The sequence below is a fragment of the Vicugna pacos genome, chromosome 3 (genome assembly GCF_048564905.1).
Source record: "Vicugna pacos chromosome 3, VicPac4, whole genome shotgun sequence".
Lineage (NCBI taxonomy): Eukaryota > Metazoa > Chordata > Mammalia > Artiodactyla > Camelidae > Vicugna > Vicugna pacos.
The window spans coordinates 96697245-96711646 of record NC_132989.1 but is presented as its reverse complement, the minus strand read 5'-3'; the positions used below and the strand labels follow the sequence as shown (position 1 = coordinate 96711646).

The 14402-nt window shown below is 44.3% G+C and overlaps 1 protein-coding gene across 5 annotated transcripts in view; it reads left to right on the top strand.

The window, feature by feature from the left end:
- RAI14 (retinoic acid induced 14) overlaps positions 1-14402 on the top strand; it is a 139531-nt gene that overhangs the window by 105991 nt on the left and 19138 nt on the right. For all 5 annotated transcript variants that reach the window (XM_072958796.1, XM_072958795.1, XM_072958798.1 and 2 more), the window contains exons 4-7: positions 1659-1747; positions 9771-9835; positions 13147-13204; positions 13912-13982. In XM_072958796.1, coding sequence (XP_072814897.1) covers positions 1659-1747; positions 9771-9835; positions 13147-13204; positions 13912-13982 — 283 coding nt within the window. The remainder of the gene's footprint in view (positions 1-1658; positions 1748-9770; positions 9836-13146; positions 13205-13911; positions 13983-14402) is intronic.

The following is a 14402-nucleotide window of genomic DNA, read 5'->3' as shown; positions in this document are numbered from 1 at the left end:
CCCAACGATTGACTATTTAAAGACGAACTTTACTTACTGTACAATGAAGTTATCCCAATGATGCCAAAAACAGAGGTATTATTGTACTGTCTTTTAGGGTGGTTCTTTTGGTTAAGCCGTATTTGATCGGGGATTCCATTTATAAGACCCCACATTCCCGAGTTATTCTATGTGATTGAAGTTTCACCGTAATGTGTAATCACCTACCAAGTGGACTTTGACTGTGAAGAAACATTGCACACAAATTGCTGTACAAATGCAGAAATAGTTGGTGGGACAAGAGCCAGCTAAGCTAAAAAAAGTAGAATGTTAGCACTGGAGGGAACATCGGATATTGCCTGATTCAATCCCCACGCTTTACCATGGAGGAAATCTAGGCTCAGAGAGGTCAAACTGACTTCCCAAAGACACACAGCCAATGGATGGCTGACTTGCAGCCAGAACTGAAGTATCCTCATTTGCTGACCTGCCCACCTTCACTCAGCCTAGTTCTCCGGAGCAGAGGTGTGGGGTCTAGCTGACTTGGGTTTGAATGGCTTTAGCTCTTGGATTTGCTGCTTGGGTGTGGGTGACCCTGGGCCCCAGTGAAAGGTCCTGTCCTGTGAAAAAATACTGTCTAGGTATTAGTTCACAGGGACCAACACTGAGGTCCTGCACGGCAAGTGTCCTGAGAAGATAATGCCCTAAGACGGAACCAAGGCAGGAGGAGAAGGCTCATGAACTTCCGTCTCTAGGAAGGAGACTCAGAAGAGGGAAGACCTCCCTAGTGGAGATCTTCCTATGGTTTTCACTTCTCAGCCTCTTGAGTCTGAACGGCCAGTAGAATTGTGCTTTCCTTCTGCCTGCAGAGTGCCCTTCGCCCCTGGGTGCTATCGGGATGATAGGTTTGGCATTTGAATGTTATCCCTTATTAATGGCAAGCCCAAGCACGCCGAGCGTGGTTTGTAATCCCAAGTGTCCTTCAGTCCTGGAGCCTAACTGTGGGCTTGCCTTACTGCTGTTTGCACCTGACTGAGGGTAGACACCTGCCATTTAATGGAGACAGTCCTGGGACTCGCCCCAAAAGGCTGTCATGAGAATGAAAAGAGAACGTACTAAAGTGGGTAGTAAAGTGCTTGGCACACATTAGTCACTTAACAATAGTTGCGTATAACCATTGTGATTCAGTTAGAACACAACAATGGGTTTGACCTTGATACTGTCCAAGAACCTTGACCATTGTTTGGCTTTGACAAATTTCTCTTTATAGAACATATTACTTAAAAATAACGACTTTGGTGAAAGCACTAGACAACACCAGAAAAGTTGCTAAGTTACTCGTTATTTGGGAATCGAATCTAGTTGGGAGTCTTTGGATGTTCTTTTCCTAAAGGGACAATGAGTTTGATATGACTTTTCTCAAACCTGGTCTTTAACTTGGAAGATCAAAGATCTGGCTCCTGCTTCATTACTTAATAAAAAGTGTCAGTGAGCAAATCATCAGACCACTTTGAGCCTCAGTTTTCACATCTTTAAAATGAGGTTGATAATGATGGCTACTCACTAGGTGGCTGTGGAGCTCAAGTGAGAGAAAGCTGTATGTGAAGAGACAGAAACATTGTGGGAGGTGAACTGTGCAGAGTGGAAATCTTAAGGAGACTCTGTTACTTCTTTTCCAGTTTTCATCTTGCTGCTACGAAAGGACATGTGGAATGCCTCAGGGTCATGGTCGCACATGGCGTGGATGTGACAGCCCAAGATACTGCCGGTAGGTGGTCTTTATCTCTTTTTAAGTCAACGGGTCATCACAGGAGTTGCTATCACAAAGGTGATCCGTATTCATTGTGGAAAATTTCCAATCTACAGATAAGCCAAAGAAGAACATGGCATCTCCTCCAGTGACTAGGCTTTGACATGGATTCACCCTTTGTGCCTTTCCAGGTGTTTTCATCTTGTACTGTGGTTAGTCACCTGGAAACTAGATGCTTCTTATCCCCCATTTAAAATTTTATTTTCTAAGATTATATGTGTGGATCACGCATCTTCCCTAATTTTTGATTTTACAAGTCATGCTATGAATTGATGAATGGAGTGAGTTGTGTAGGTGCTCATTTTGTCAACTGGCTGAGATGACAGGAGCCGTGATCCTCACGTGGACCAGCTTCCCAGGGTTCACACCCCTTACGGTGCGCTTAGTGCACCTGAATCACATGGGAACTGGTGGGGAGAAAGGGAGGGGGAAAAGAGGGGAAAGGAAAAAATACACAGTACACACACACGCCAGCTCCACACATACATATCCAAGCTCTTCCGTTAGAAATTCCAATTCTATTGTCTGAAGATTTCCAACCAGTTGTTTTCTTTTGTGAAGCTCCCTGGGTGATTCTGATCGGAAGCCAGTGTTAACAAATGATGATCAAGACAGAAATGCAGTGTTATCTTTTGTGAACCTTGTTCTCCAGGAAGGAACCCCTGGGACTGCAGGGTCTCCAGCCTGGGATTCTGCCCCTGTTGACCACACTGAGAGACCACAGCAACTGCTGATTGCTTTTCTCTATTGTGCTTAAAAATCTTTGTCTTCCGATAGGCTTTTGTCAGTTTTTACTGGAATGTGAAATCAGCCTACTCCATAGCTTTCTTGAGGCTTCTCGTTAGTCCGTTAATGGATTCCTATCCCTTTCCCCCAAAATACTGGCACCTTAGAGCAGTCATCTTGGGGGCAGACTGATCAATCAGATATTGACAAATGCAATTATTACTCGAAATATGGCTGGAAAACTTGTGTTTCAGAACTGTTTTCAAAAACTCTATGGCACTTTTTAAAAAAAAATCATCTCAGTGTTTGGGAATCTTTATTCTTTGAGAATAGATTTGTTTTTTTTAGGACAGGCCAAGAACCACTTGAAGTCAGGTCAGGTAAATGAGGTGTCAAACTGGTAAAACCATTTTTGGTGAAAAAAAAATAGGGAGTGACTGAAGTAACAGGATGATTTTCCCAAGCAGTGCCACATAAAGCTCCAAAAAAAATACTTTGAGACATGAATACCAACAGAAGAATGAATGGTTTCCTTAAATGACTGCCTTGAGGAAAACACTGATTTATGCTGCTAATTAAAGTCATCTTTAATCCCGAGACCCAGTTATTTTGTTTTTAAAGTTTATTGTTAATACTTTTAAAGCCATACCGCATATACATAGAGCAGCGTGATTAGCTGAAGTCCCCTTGATGAGATGTACATCCTTTTAAGTAGACAGCTTCTTTTCTAAGAAAATCATAAACTAAAAGAATTTGCTTAGAATGAATAAACTGGAGCTGTAGTACAGTTTTATTTCACTGCATTTGATGTTAAAAAATAGATTGGACAGGAGCCTAGTTATTTCCATCGTAACCAAACGTCTCTCCCCCCCACTGTGTTTTTGTTAAAGAGAAAAAAATGTTTCTTTAATACGCACTCAACTGTAGAAAATTTGGGAAATACCGAAGACTGCTTCTACTCCTACCAAGAAGAAAACAATTTTACTGTTTCGCTATATTTCCTACCAGATTTTTCTGACACGTTTTTGTATAGTTGAGATCACATTATATCATAAATTTTACATTCTGCCTTTAAAAAAAAAACACACACACCAAAACATTACCATTATCATTTCCTTCACTAAAAGCTCTTAAGAAGCAGCTTTTTTGTGGCCATCTAACACCATGTGGGTAGAGTTTGTGTTTACCATCAGAGCCCTAACTCAGCTTCTGACAACCTGGTGCATTGGGCAGTGAGACCTGGACACCCCAGCGCTGTGCCCGCTTCCTTGTGGGCTGAGATGACCATGCTCTCCCAGACGCAACACTGGAGGGGACCCTGCAGACACATCCTGGGTGCTTCTCCGTGCTGGTCAGTGGGAACTGCTGCAGTCTGTTTTTTTCAGCCCAGATTGAATTTGGTGGAATCCACAGCTCTCTAGCCCCAGAATATTGTCCAGACATTCCATGAGCTGAGAACATCTCAGAGCTGTCGGTCAGTTCCCTCTCACCTGATATTTTTAGCGGTGAGGTCAGCACTCTGGTCCTCGGGCTTATTGTTTCACTTCGCTCTGAGTGAGGCACTAACTTCTCAAGATTTCTTGAAAGCAGGCAAAGAGAATGCAAGAACAAAAGAAGGAAAAGCAGCCTGGATAAAAAGGCGTGGCAAGTCTGTTGTGTTATCTAGAACAACGCTTCTCAAGCTTTTTTCTGTCACAACAAGCAAGATAAACGTGATGTCTTTATTGCTCATGTCCTTCCTGTTGGCTGTATCACCTACTCCCATCTCTCCCTCCCGAGAATGCAAGGAAAGGGCAAGGACATTAGTCACCATGCTTTAGAGGTCATCCTCAGTCCAAACCATTTGATGAATGGATGAATTAAATGATGCAGCTCCTACAGAGGTTGTCTTTTCAGTAACCCTACCTTAAGTATTGCCACGTCATTGCTAAGATACAGTCACCTCAACCCCAACACCCACCGAGAGCTCGCACAAAAATCCACAATAAATCTAACTGCCCTGCAGAGTTTCTGGGAAAAAAAATGAAAAACAAAACCGGCTTCCAAAATATATTATTACAGTGACCCTTTTTATTCTTTTTATCCACAAAGTCTATAGGATGGTCAGATTGGTACAATTTTCTACTTTTAAAACTGTTGATTGGATTTAAGTTAAAGAAGCAAAGGAGTTTTAGCATCAGTCTCTTTTTAACAACTCTCCTCCCACATAATTGCTTGGCAGTCTGACCAGAGACTCTTCGTGCATGCTTTACAGCCTTGGGAGCAGAACAGTGTCAGAAGATAAGGCCTTGGGTGTAGTAACAATACAGCATCTCAGTAATTGGCATTTTGGATGGCCTGGGAGGCTCGAGCGAGATGACGTGTGCGGGCACCTTAGGAGCGTCCAGCACGCTGAGTGCCCGCTGCGTTTGGCTCCTTGTTACCACCATTATTGCTACTTCGTCCACATCACCTTTATTCTCTTTTCCACATGAGGCTTGTGAAAAGGTTTCACGCCTTTAAAAATAAACATTAAAAAAAAAAAAGAAATAAGCTTTGACCATCACCACGCCAACTCTTCTCATAGTACAAATGAGAAAAAGAAACCCCCAAACTGGACTTCTGTTTTGATTTAGGGGTTCCCCCCCTTCCCTATGCCCCGCCTGCCGGACAGTGCGGGAGGCACGTGGACAGCCGGCCCGGGAAGGCCGCGCCTAAGCCTGTGGTGCCTTCTCTGAGTCGGACCAGCGTTATTTGTCCAGCACTTCTCATTGCTGTTTGCTCTTGTGTTTCACTGATGTGAGATGTGGCATTTCTGTCCGTTTCTTTAGAAATCACTTCTCCAGATTCCTAGGCTTTTTTAGGGGGCAGGGGGGATGCCAGCTGTTAGCACCCAGGAGAACAAGAGAAGAGTAAACAGAAGCATTAACAGAAGATTGAAGAAGAGCACAGAATCTTCTGCTTGTTATCAGTGCTTGCCTCAAACATTCGTTTTCACACTCCTTTTATTAATGAACTTGTTGCATTTGACACAGTGTGACACGGCAGCTTGAATGAGATTGACTTTTCTCTCTCTCTCAGTTGAAAGTCCCAAATCGGTTTGTAGCTCTGAGTCCACACTGAGGGACCCGGCCTCCTATTGCTCCACCATCCAGGGGGTGTGTGGCCTTGGTCCTGATGGCCTAGGACGGCCCCCTGCGCCCGCATCCCCGGACTAGTGAGCAGAAGAGCGATCCCAGCCCACGACAGACACTCCGATCTCACTGATGTTAAAAACGTAGAAGGTTGTGCTGTTGAAGGAGGTGGAAACAGATGGAAGGCTGATGCGCGGTTTCTGTCACACTCTCAGATCTTAGATTTTCTCTGATCCCTTTGCATCCAAAGCTGCTTTTCTCATAGAAGAAGAGAGGCCTAGGAGAGTGAGAACTGAGCTACAAAAATGTTATAATGCAGAGTCCTGAGGAGGGGGAACTTGAGAACCCTGTTTCTTTTCTAGGGTTTCAGGTGCTTGTTTAGCTTTTGTTTGGATTTCTGGGTGGCCCTCTGTTCCATTGTGCCCCTAATCCCACTCAGATACGACACCATGTGAGGATGCAGAAGGTGCTGTTCATCTGAAAGCTCAGGCACTGTAGAGAATGGGTCATTTAAAATGTAACTGCAGATTATAGCCCATTAAGTGGATTTTGTATTTTATTTTGGAATAAAGAAAACCCAAAACGACCATATGATTTATAGCCCTTTACTTACTGTTACTGCATGTGTATGGGACGTCGGATGGGCCAACTGTATACAATGACCAGCAGAACCTGAAACCATGAAAATATACACATGAGCTCACAAAAAAACCCTTTTGATTCTCTGTAAAAAAAACTATGCAGATCTATTTTGTGGAGATTATGGGATAATTTCAGAACCTTATTTAATAGTAAGAATAGTTATTAGAAATAACATCTTTTATACTCTCATCTTCTTCCTCCTGGGACTATAACTGGATAAACAGTCTTGTGATTCAGTGATAAAAAGTTGATGTAAAGATGAGGATTTCTAAGAACACTGTTATTTAAATGTATTTAAAGTTCTGAATGAGAACCAAATTAATTTATACTTTCATTGTTTATATTCAGCATTCTGAAACTTTGGTTTTTTAGTAGATATATTTTAAAACTTACCTACTTGAGTATCATTTAATTCTCTTTATTTTTCTAAATGTCTCTATATTATGATCTGAAACTACAGATGCTCGAAGTTTAGCCTTTTGGTGGTTGTTAGCCATGTCTTTGTGTCCTGCGACCTCATTGGTTTAACAGTTGATCACCTGCACTTGAAGAGTATGTCCCCATGTCCCCAGTCCCATCAGTAATTCCTTTACCATGTGAGTTAGTTCTTCTCTGTTTCTCCAGTCATTTTCAGTCGTTGGATAAATGGTTATTGTCCGAGGTAGTTCAGAGGAAGGTGTTCCGTGGCTTCAGTGGCTGGGCCATCCTTCTTCGAGTCCTTTCAATAACAGGATTGTGGATCCTTAAACCACTTGAAATAGCCCACAGCTCTTGACTTATAAATAGCACAGGTCGTTTTACTTAACAGGCAAAGTTATGCCGGAATGCACTTGAATTAGGCTTGCCCTGTTATTTGCCTGTAGGGAAATTACTTCCTGATATTCCAGACAGATCCATAGCCAAATGGGGGCCAGACTCAAGCACTGTCTCGTTACAGTGAGGTTCTGTCACTAACATAATATATTCTCTCTGGAAAATGTTGCATTTGGAAAGAGAATTTTGTTTTAATGGTAGCAGTGAGGGACATCTCACTCCAGTGTAATGTCCAGGGACTGATGCATCATTTGGATTTGGGAGCTATTTTAAGTGAAAAATACTTTTGTGCTCCTGGTTAGGAAAACACATTATAAGGCCAAGAAAGAAAAGAATTTTGTTTCTCTAGAAACACAGCTCTCACTTCCAGGTATGAATAGAACTCTTGGAGTGAAAATGAAAGCCTGTAGTTTGTTTTATGATGAGTTGTTTAAACCTCCCTCCCCTCTTGTCTTTGGAGAACAGTGCCTTTTTCCAGTGGGTGCTGTTTATGTAGAAGAGTTTTGTCCACATTATAGACAAAAGTTAATGAGTCACACACACGACATAAACAGTCTTCTACTTACAATCAGGATGGGTTCCAAAAGTTCATCTGTAAGGCATTTGTTTAAAACACAGAATGTGCTTGTCCTTAGAAACACTGGTATAAATGATGGTTGAGGGCCAGGCTAATGCGCCAAGGCCAGTTTAATGCATAGTGTAACTGAACTCACTGTTACGTGTTATACATCCTGAAAGGAGGGGGGTCTCCTGCAGTACAAGGAGGAAAAGGAAGAGATCTTTGTCTTCCTACTCCCAAGGGTCTCTTTCCTTCATTTCCTGATCTTCCTCATCCTCATCCATTTGGGAGGCGGTCAAGGAACTCCTGCCTCTCAGTGTTCTTCTCCCATTACACAACTCGCCCTCACTCAGTCCGTCTGATCTCAGAAAAGGAGGACTCTGATCTTTTGACCTTACACATGCTTTTGTGCAGCTCACTGTGGTCCTCAAACCCTCTAATTTTAAATGTGGCATTTCCTAGCCTTATGATTCTTTAATGATTAGTAGATTTCCGGTCAGTGTATACAGTAAAGACAAATTCAGAAAAGACAAACAGTATTTGGAGACCGAACCACCATACAAAAGAAATTGTTCCTCTTAGCCAGTGGTTCACAACTAAGGGTGACTCCCACCTACCCAGGAGTTACTTGGCAATGTCTGGAGACATTTCTGACTATCCCAACTGGACATGCGTTGGGTGGAGACCAGAGATGACCCTCAGCATTCTCCAGTGCGTAGGACAGCCCCCTACAGCTTAAAACGTCAGTAGCCCTGCGGCTGAGAAACGCGCTTTAAGCCTGTTCCAAAATGTGGGTTGCTTACAGGTGTTAACATTGGGGGTGTCTTGGCTAAATCATTTGTGAAATGCAGGATTTAAGAGTTTACTAGGTGAATTGGGTTGGCTGGCAGTGGTAACTTTGGTTCTTTCCCTCCAAGCCCCTCTCTCCAAACATTTGTAATAAACATACCCTCTAATTCAAATTAACAAAAGTACATAATGAGATCGGTGCTTGTAGGTACTTGGGACACAGCAGGGAACAAGACAAATTCCTGTCCTCATGGGGTTTACATTCTAGTGGAGAAAGAAGAACAGCCAGCTCCGTGTGTGTGTGTGTGTGTGTGTGTGTGTGTGTGTGTGTGTGTGTGTGTGTGGAGAGTGGGGTGGGAAAGGTATTGGGAGCTGCTGGCTGCTAAGAAGGACAAAGAAATGAAGCAGGGAGTGGGGATAAATAGGATGGGGGAGGAACTGGAGTTTTAAGGGGAGAAGTCAGGAAAGGCCTCATCTAGAAGGCAGTGTTTCTATGACATCTGAGGGAGGTGAAGGGCAAGCTGGATGGTTATCCTGCAGGAAGAGAACCCAGGCTGAGCAAAGAGCCATTTGTCAAGGCCCTGGGCTGGGAGCCGGCTGGTCTGGTAGCCACACCGCGGCTCCCCTAAGCTTCCCTAAGGAACGCTATAGGCCGTCTAGGTGGGGGTGGGGACGGAGGGCAGGGTATATGCCTCAAGTTCTCTGACCACAGAAACGTCAGAGTCTCATGTCAGCCTCGTGTTCTGTGAAGGAAATGTGAAGAGATGCTGCTTGGACAGCGCATTGTTTTTATTACTCGTTCCCTTCTTCTGTGTAAGAACGCTGACTACCTGAGAACTCCAGGTAACTTCCACACAGATCTGGTGCACGTTTGGAGGAGAGAGAAACGAGAGGTCAGAGTGAGGGTTTCATGTGGGTGTTCAGTATGTTCTCTGCAGGCTTGCTGACCGCCTTTGCTGGGTTCCTAGGCCGGTGGCAGTCGTGGCCTCGGGTGGCTGCTGTGGACGCGGGGCATTTGGCCCACAGGCTGACGGCTGAAAGCAGAACTTCCGGGCCACAGACCTGGGTCCCCCGCCAGCTGCTCGCCAGGAGTTTACCCTAAGAGGACAGCGGCTGGCGGGGCCCCTGAACGTTATCCAGGGGACAGGATGCTCTGTGTCCGCCCTGCTTTTGTCAGCCTGAACTTTGCAGATAAGAAGCTGAGGCCTGACTCTCAAGAGTAACAATCCTGTCTCTGTTGGAGAACAGTTTATTTCCTCATAGTTGCCTTCATTACAGAGATAAGAGATTTTAAACGTGTGGTCTTTTTCTTACAATTTTTTTTTTTAAACCCATTTAGGGCACAGTGCTTTGCACCTTGCAGCCAAGAACAGCCACCACGAATGCATCAAGAAGCTCCTTCAGGTAAAACGGAACCACTTAAAATGACAAATGTGCCTTTTTTTTAAACATCGAAAAGTAACTTATCTGTGAAAGAACACATTCATTCTCTCTCTCTCTCTCTCTCCCTCCCCCTCGCTCTCTCTCTCTCACCCCCTCGCTCTCTCTCTCCCCCTCGCTCTCTCTCTCCCCTTTAAATGTTATCCCAGAACCTGGTTTTCCTAAGCAGCTTCATTATCAAAATGACAGCCCAGGAGAGCTTCTTCCATAGCAATTACGCAGGTAGAGAAGAGGGTCCTAATAAAAATTTGGATCCTGGGATGCAGCTACTTCCATAGCAATTACGCAGGTAGAGAAGAGGGTCCTAATAAAAATTTGGATCCTGGGATGCAGCTACTTCCATAGCAATTACGCAGGTAGAGAAGAAGGTCCTAATAAAAATTTGGATCCTGGGATGCAGCCTTTTTCTCTTTATTCAGTTCTTCTTTTCTTATCTGAAAGAGTTGTACCCTTTAAATAGTCAGATTAAAAAAATTATTTTCCATGCTGTTAGAGATCCTTACAACACAAGATCTCCAGTATTCTGGTATTTGTTCTCTCTCAGTCATTAGGACACAGCTTGTCTTGAGAAGCAGCGTTTCAACCACTATTTCCTTGTATACGATTTGATGAGCTCTTAGTTCGTAGCTTTTGTTCAAGTTCTTGGTTTTATTCTGCTTTATAATTTTAAGTCAGCTCACTGGTTTGATCACCTTGCCAGGAAGTGTATAAGGATCACTTCGGGTGACAACGTCTGTAAATCACTTAAGATGAATATTTAATAAAATCCCAATGGCAGTTTGTACAGTAACTTCCAGCTGTTGCCAGACAAAATGCAAGCTGGCTGTTTTCAGGAACAGCACAGAGCAATAAAATACGTGCTTGGAGTACTGTCTGTTCTACCGAGCTGTTGTCTTGGCCTTCCTGAGCACTGTTTGGGACCCGGCATCTTGCTTTCATTTGGCTTTGCAATTCTAATGCAGAAATGTGGTCACATTCTTCAACTTGTCCTGCTCTGTTGATCACACAGCTTCTTGTCTTGCATGACATGATGTAAACTCCCACTAATGCCAGGAATGCTTACCCTTAACAGATCTTTGAAGTGAAATTCAAGAAAAATAGATCAACATCTGTGGTGGTGATGATGATGATTTTTATTATGAGGCTTCACTCTAAAGACAGTTACAATAGAACTTTTCTTACCTGTCTCCTCTGGTGCAGGGCACTCTGGACATAAATGAAAATCACTGACTTGCCCAAGTGCCCTGTTTCCACACCCTTGGTCTTAGACCTTCATTTTTGTTAACTTCTTTCTATTTTAAATCTTCATTCCCATCCTGGCTTGGCTAGCCAGACTTTGCATCTGGCTCTGGCTTTAAGGAAGAATGAACTTGACAAGCTGGCAATCCTCATGGGCTAGGAGCAGATATTCTAGCCTCTCATGTAATTTTATATCTGGTTATGCAAATAGATTGGTTTTTCTCTGGAATCTTTGAAGCCTTTAAACAGTTCCTTGTGCTGTTCTAAAATTAGGCCAAAGCCTGGTAAGTCGTAAGTTGATCTCCATTCTTCTCACCGCCGTGGGGCAGACAGACATTTCCCTCTGACGCTGCCTGTTCTCTGCAGATTGTCTGAGGGCCGTTCTCCTTTCTGGATAGTTGTTAAAACCTGAGGTTTTCATGTCCTCCTCATGAGCCGCTCTCCTGGGGTCCTGCACCTCTCTGGTCAGGTCTTCACTTCTCGTCTGAGCATCCCACACCCTCTGCGTTCACTGTGTTTGCTGTCTGTGTTGGGGCCCCTGTCGTCTCCTGCCAGCCCTCACCCCGCACCCTCTGCGTTTACTCCTCTCTCTGGGACTTTGCTCATACTGTCCGTCCACTGGGGAGACTGCCAGTGGCTCCGTTTCAAAGTTCTCCCTCCTCAAGGCAGTGAGCACCAAAAGAGGTTCGTGAGATGCTTCAAATTCAGATGAGCTCTCTCCCTTCCCTGATAGCCCACCATTCCCCCATTCTCTCCCAGCAAGTGTTCCTGGGCACAGTGCACTGTGTCAAGCAGTGAGTATTTACCCACGAACAGAGCAGCCCCCATCCCGCTGGCTTGCCACGTGGTCAACAAAGACACAAATACACATGACAAACTGCACATCACTAAGAAGGAAACTAACAGAGAACTGTGAGATTGGAGCGAGGGGTGTATGGTCAGGGAAGGCTTCCTGGAGGAGGTGATATTTAAGCTGAGAACTCAGTGACACAAAGAGCCAGGGGGAAAGCGCTCCAGGCAGACAGAACAGCAGGTACAAAAGACCTGAGGGAAGAAAGGCACTAGTCAGGGAGGAGGAAAGCCAGTGAGTGGGCCTGGGGCAGAGCGATAGGGAAGGGCACAGAGTGCAGCCTGTGTGCCCTGACAGGCAGACCGTGATTCATCCAAGTACAGCATGGAGCTGTGAAGGGCTTTTAAGTAAAGAGTGACCTCCCCAGTTTAAAGATCACTCTGACAGAGAATCGATTGAAAAAGGAAAAAGCAAACTGTGGAGACCTACTGGGAGGCTGTCGCAGCTGTCCAGGTGAGCAAGTGCTGGCTGAGACCAGGTGGTGGTGATGGAGAAAGAGGAGAGGGTAGATGGGGGTGTGTTTTGGAGACAGAACTGACAGGACACAGTGGTAGATTAGATGTGTGAGGGGGAAGAGGAGAAGAAATCAAGGATGATGTGATGGTTGCTGGCTGGCTGACTAGACTGACGATAAATAGGGAAGAATCGGGGAGGGGAACCCAGAAGTTTGGCTGTGCGACCTTCCAGGTGCTTGTGAGACATCGGACGGAAATGTGAGACAGGCAGTGAATTGTCAAGCCTGGGGCTCAGAGCTGCCGTCTGCTGTGTCCAGGTATAGATAGGAATATGGGCTCTAGCCCAGCCCTTCTGGTTTTGAATCCTGGCTTTGCCACTGTGACCCTAGCAAATTACTAACCTTTTGGAGCTTCAGTTTCCTCATCTGTAAATGGTGGTAATCATAGTCCCCAGCTAGGTTGTTAGGAGCCTTTAAAACAACTCCCTGAACAGTGTCTGGCACATCATAGCTAATATCCACACAGCGGTACCGTTGTCATTGTTAAGATATGCATCGGGGGGTCATTAGCTTCTGGATGGAATTTCAAGGTGTGGGTGTGGATGAGATGACGGAGGAAGAGAGCTTAGAGAAAGGACGCTAACTAGTAAGTCGCATCGTACCTTGCAGGGAAAGGACGAACTGAATAGAACTGAATTTTATCATACGTATTTATGGATTTTTGTCTTACAGTCTAAATGCCCAGCGGAAAGTGTCGACAGCTCTGGGAAAACAGCTTTACATTATGCAGGTAATTTTCATTCTCCTATTTGTCTTCTTCTGCCACAAGAAACGCAGAGTTTTCACTTTCCTCATTTAAGGCATTAGCCTTACCACGTTATTCCTGGTGCTGTTTTCTGCCATCCCTCCTAGCCATCATTCCCCTTTTCCTCAGTTGGCAAAATGCGTCAGGTTTTACCGAGGAAGTCATCAGTCACCTGCCAAACAACTAGTAAAAATTGTTATGGTTATTGTATTTTAATTTATGTGAGTTTCCTGTTGAAGAGAGATTGATAAGCATTGGTAGATTTCAGGTAACATGTGATACTTTTTTTTTACTTGGGGATCAAAAGGAACATCAGTCAATTTTATTTATCAGCATTTGGCTTTACACCGTTGCAAGCGACAGCACGTGGACACGGAACTCTGGGGTGATTAGGTTTACAAATTTCTTTTAGAGTTGGTTGTGGCAAAGCTAAGTCCTACAAAAAGCTAAACCAAATTTGCCTAAAGGCAGCTGGCGGGCACTGGCTTTAGGTCAGGTCTGGATGACACTGAAATTAAACAGGAGTTTAAAACACCGCTTACCTAGCCTTCCTGAGTCCATGTCTCTTCAGTACAACTGAGTAACGTGGGCAAACTGGGCAGAACGTGAACTTTTCCTTCCTGGAAGTGTTTGGTGCCCCGGGTTGTGAGAGTTGCTTTGTGATTGGCTGTGGTTTCTGTGTCTTTCCTCAGCGGCCCAAGGCTGCCTTCAAGCTGTGCAGGTTCTATGCGAGCACAAAAGCCCCATAAACCTCAAGGATTTGGTAAGTACCAGGTGGCCCCAGAGGTGGAGATGGACACTGGTTTCTGGAGCCCCATGGGCTTCTTCTGGGAGTCACTAAGACCTTAGAGACCCAGGCATTTGGCAGAAGTCTGTTGCTTTCTGACCTGGATCCTCTTATGCAGAACAGATTTTAAGTATTATTCCCATCAGTCCTTAAACCATTAATAAAACATTTTATAGCATGCACTTCCTGTACTTGTTTCTAGGAATAGACATGTGGTCTGTCATCAACCTAATTATTAATAAGGCTTAATTTCTTGATTTTTTTTTTATAAATAAAAAGTAAGTCTAAGTAGACGTCCTGTTATTTTCTTTCTGTACCCTATTTATCACCTTCAGTACTCCGGGATAGAGTTTCTCAACTTTAAAGACCACTTCTAGCCAATTTTAGCCTTGCTGG